The sequence below is a fragment of the Egretta garzetta genome, unplaced genomic scaffold, assembly GCF_000687185.1.
Source record: "Egretta garzetta isolate BGI_Z169 unplaced genomic scaffold, ASM68718v1 scaffold207, whole genome shotgun sequence".
Classification (NCBI taxonomy): Eukaryota; Metazoa; Chordata; class Aves; order Pelecaniformes; family Ardeidae; genus Egretta; species Egretta garzetta.
The window spans coordinates 2,333,626-2,338,163 of record NW_009260185.1 but is presented as its reverse complement, the minus strand read 5'-3'; the positions used below and the strand labels follow the sequence as shown (position 1 = coordinate 2,338,163).

At 53.5% G+C, this 4,538-nt stretch overlaps 1 protein-coding gene across 1 annotated transcript in view; it reads right to left on the bottom strand.

The window, feature by feature from the left end:
• Positions 1 to 4,160: 4,160 nt before the first annotated feature.
• IGSF9B (immunoglobulin superfamily member 9B) overlaps positions 4,161 to 4,538 on the bottom strand; it is a 37,594-nt gene continuing 37,216 nt past the window's right edge. The window contains exon 20 of the mRNA XM_035897497.1: positions 4,161 to 4,209. Within this exon, the coding sequence (XP_035753390.1) occupies positions 4,161 to 4,209 (49 nt within the window). The remainder of the gene's footprint in view (positions 4,210 to 4,538) is intronic.

The window sequence follows — 4,538 nt, the reverse complement described above, 5'->3', positions numbered from 1 at the left end:
GGTGGCAGGACGGCAGCCGGAGCGAGAGGATCCCCCTGGGAGCCCCAGGAGCCCCCCAGCCTTGCCCAAGCCCTCCTCTCTCCCTCGCCACCATATTGCTCAAACAGCACTAGGCATGGATACAAAAATAAAACAGCTATGTGACTTAGATATATATAATTTTTTTTTATATATATATATTTGTATATATATTTTTGTCTATTTATAGGTGGATGGAGAAGCAGCGAAGCCAAAGCGCAATATAATGTAAAAATACTCGCTCTGCTCCCGCTGTCCAGGCTCTCCCCACCTCTGACAGCCTCTCTCATGCTGCACAGAAGTTTCTGACACCTATTACTAAGGAATTATTTTAAATATTTGTTCTCCCCCCCCTTCTAAAATAGAAAGTAAATATATATTTGTTTAATTTTATATACAATGCAGTTTCAATACACCAATATCATTTCTTTAGATAGAGATACTGGGGCTCATTTCTCAAGTCGCCTTTTTTTTTTTACTATTAAATAGAAGTGCTGGGGGGGGAGTGGGTGGAAATCAGAGGAGCTTTCAGACCACAGGACTGCCTTGTCCTGGGAAGATGGGCACCCCCCTTTGCAGCCCTCTTGGTCCCCTGCAACCTCAGGAGAACAAGAACAGAAGCCCCCCTGGGAGAGAAATTGTCATTTTGATGGTAAAGCAAAAATCTGGGCAAACTCTCCTCCCCCAGGGAATGCCAGCCCCTCCATACTGCGTGTCCTGCCCCACTGCAACCAGTATAAAAATCCTTAGCTACCACTACAGCGCATGCTTTCAACGTCCGCCCCCCCTTTCTCTTGCCCACCCCCTCCCTAGACACGGTCCTTCGTCCATCCATGCACGTATCAAAAGCCAGCCAGAGCCCTGGGGATGGGGGATGCTCGCCGGCACGCGTCCCGAGGTTGCCCAGCGTCGCTGGGCAAGACGCCCGCTGCCACACAAATGACGAGGAACAGACAGCTTAGACAGCACAAACCTGCCGGGCCAAAACACGGAGAAACAGGGAAAATGGGGAAACACAGCAGCCGGGGAGGGGAACAGGCTCCCACCGCCAGCCCCCTCCCAGAAACCAGCAGCTCCGCACCGGTCCTCACCAGGCGGGGATCTAAAGATGGATGGAAGTTAAACTCAACCCTAAGTTTGTTCTTTTGCTGGTACGCAGGTGTTGCCAAGTCAGAGATGCCACCGCTGCTGCCTCCAGTCCCTGCCCCACGAGCTTCCCCAGGGGATTTCAGCAGCCACCCCTAACAGGGGCGAAATGTGCTTCCCAGCCTCCCCCCCTCTGCAAACACAGGCGGAGAGGAGGAAAGATATTCAGCAAAATAAAACAAAGAAAAAACCAAACCTAAGCTGAAAGGGGGGAAATGAGAGTAAACATCTTGTTTTCCTTAAGGGTTAAACCTCGTGCCCAAGCAGCGTGAGGATGGGCTCCCGGAGAGCCGCAGGCATCCAGCCCGAATTGGGCCACCCCCATGTCAGGAGCCATGGGACACTTTACCAGTACGGCCTCCGGCATCATTGGTGAACAAATCCCTTCTCTGCTTCAGACACTAAAAGTCCTGCTAATGAGGGTTAAAAAATAAAAATAAAAATAAAAAAAAAATAAAGACACTGTGAAGAACATCTTGTCCTGCCGAGGAGCCGCTGCCGGGACCGGCTGGCACAGCCGGCGCCACGTTCCTCATCCCAAGGGACAAATTTAGCTGATCCCTCTCATCCCTTCTGACTCATGCTTTTCTGGGAAGAACAGATGCAAAGCAAAACGCTTTCATATGAGTAACCGGAGAGCAGCATCTAGAGGGACTTCAGAGAAGGGTTTCTGCGTGGTGATGCTTTTTCTTTAAAGGATTGCACCAGGGATGAGGCAATGTGACGTCTCTTTCCCATGTCATGCCCCACGTGCGTCCGGACACGCAGAGGAGAGGACCTGTCACTCCTGCTTCTCAGTATCACGGCCCCGCGGTGAGTCACGTACAATGAACAAAGCAAAAGGGAAAAAAAAAAAAAATGGGGGGGAATAATAATAATAATAATAATAAAAGTGATTTTGTTGCTGCAGCAGGGCTGCAGTGCAGGTCATGCCTGCCGTGGGGCAGCTCTGCCTGTCTATTCCCAAATCCCCCCGGGCTCCGGCTGCTCCCAGCCCCTGCCCAGCTTTGCCCATCCCAATCCCTCCCTCCACCACGGCTCTAAACACTCTCCCCTAGAGACAAACATACCCCTGACATGCAAATCTACTGGACTTCTGCATACCTATCTACCTTTGTCCTACGCTTCTCTATGTATTTATATCTTGTATATACATGGCGGTTTACTCCGGTTCCTTGAAAAGATTTCCTTCCACAAAAAGCATCGACCCTGCCAGCCCAGGGCTGCAGCGAGCCCACGCAGGACCTGCGGAAAGCCCTGAAGGCAGCCGGTCCAGCCTCGACAGAAAATACCCCCCAGCCAAGAACTACAGCTGAAACCAACCCAAAACTACAGCTGAAACCAACCCAAAACTACAGCTGAAACCAACCCAAAACTACAGCTGAAACCAACCCAAATCTACATCACTACCTGAAGCGGGAGGAGAAACCAAAATGCCAGGCAGATTGATGCCACGAGACATGACCAAGCCCTGCTGGGGCTGCTGAGCACAACCCCTGAGCCCTCGACACCCCTGGAGGTAGGAGAGCGCAGTTGTTATTCCCTTTCTATTCATATATCCAAACACTGTCACCTCCAGCCTTTGCCCAAACGGGTGGCACCAAACCGGCTGACAAGGGGACGAACGCCAGATCAACAGCCTGGAGCCTGCTAGCAACCGAAACCAGCCGACGAGTGACCGACGGACGGCGGCAGCAGGGAGCATCCGACCCTGGGAAAAGCATCGCCCGCTCGCACAGACACCCCCACCGCCCCGGCAGCTCAGGGGGCGCCGACGCACACACCCGGCGAGACCGCAAGCCGTGCCGGTGCTTCCCACCGAGGGCTCCAGCCCGGGTTCGTACTACAAGTCTGTAGCAGAGCTGGGAAGAGATCCTGGGACCTTCCAGCTCCCCCCCATCCTCCAAACCCATCACTCCAAGTGCCCGCGGATGCAGTTAACGGCAGGCACAGAAACGGGGCCCCACAAGTGAACCCTGAACCTTTTCTCCCCCACTTACACCAACTTGCATTTTCCTTCGCTTCAACATTGCGAAACCAAAACATCCGTGGGTTTGCACGGCAAAGTCACCTTAAAAATACACGGCCGACTGCTCAGCAGCTCCTGCTGGAAAAGCAAGCAAAGCGTTTTCCCCACCCCACGGGATGGCACAGGTTTGATGGAGAGGGTGCGAGGGACGGCACCCCACGACCACCCCCTTTTTGAGGGACCTCGGCAACCCCCCCGTACCTACCTCTCCACGTTATCTCCCCCAGCTAGGGGCGGCTGAATCCTGCAACCCCGACGGTGGCGCAAAAACTGAGCTGGAGCATCCCCACCATGGCCACCTCACAGGCAGAGGCACCAGCAAGGAGCACCCAAAGCTGGGCTGGTGCCCACTGCACTGACATCTCGGCGGAGCCCAGGGACAAATATTCCTGTGATTCAGAGGCATTTTTGCATCGTGGCCCAGGATTTTCCAAGGGACCTAATGAAACGCATCGCGCTTGCACCATGCAAGGAGGAATCGTACGCTTACTGGTAAAGCAAGAGCCTTCTACCTCAGACAAGCTTACAAAATAAGAGAGTTTGGCCCAGGAAGATAAAAATCAAGATATATTTTGCAGCATGAAAGGAAAAAAAAAAAAAAAAAAAAATGAAGCAGCAGCAGCTGTGTTTGCAAACCACCAAAGCGAAACGGAGTTCAAACAGGGATGAAATGGCATCGTCTGACACAGCTTCGATGTCCCAGGTCCGCGGGAGAAGAGAGGAGCGACCCCCCGAAGGGCATGGAAACCAGAGGGCTGGGAGAAGCGAGGAGGTTGCCAAAGCAAGAGGCGAGCCCGTCTGCCAAAGCACGGCCCGAGTCTATCAGAAGGTAACTCGGTCTAGCGGGGAAAGGAGTTAAGGATGGTTTTAGGGAAGAGCCGCTTCCACGAGGTGCCCGGGCGGGATTTCCCACTCCAGCAGCGTGGCAGGTACACGGCTGAAAGAGAGAGGGCTGCAGCTCCAGCCTCTAAAGGTCGAAGACCATGAAAAGCAGGGGGCCCAGCGGCTCAAAACACCTGCAAAAGGAAAACAACTCTCAAAAGACTGACCCCAGCAAGCCGGCACGCTCCGTCAACCTTCCCTGCACTCCAAGTCCTCTAGAGCTCCTTAAGACGGGACGGGGGCACGGTCCCGAGGTAGCGACCTCAAGAGCCTGAAGACACTGCCTTGCCCGTACGATCGGGCGTCATAAATAGTTTGGAAAGCGCTCAAATGAAAAAATAAAAAACCAACCTTCTGTTAAGAGAGGTCGAGGCAACGAGAGCGAAAGGAAGAGCAAGTCAGCCGCGGCACGGCCAGCGCAAAGCCTCTGCGCCTCCCCCCCCACAAACACCGGGCCGCACGA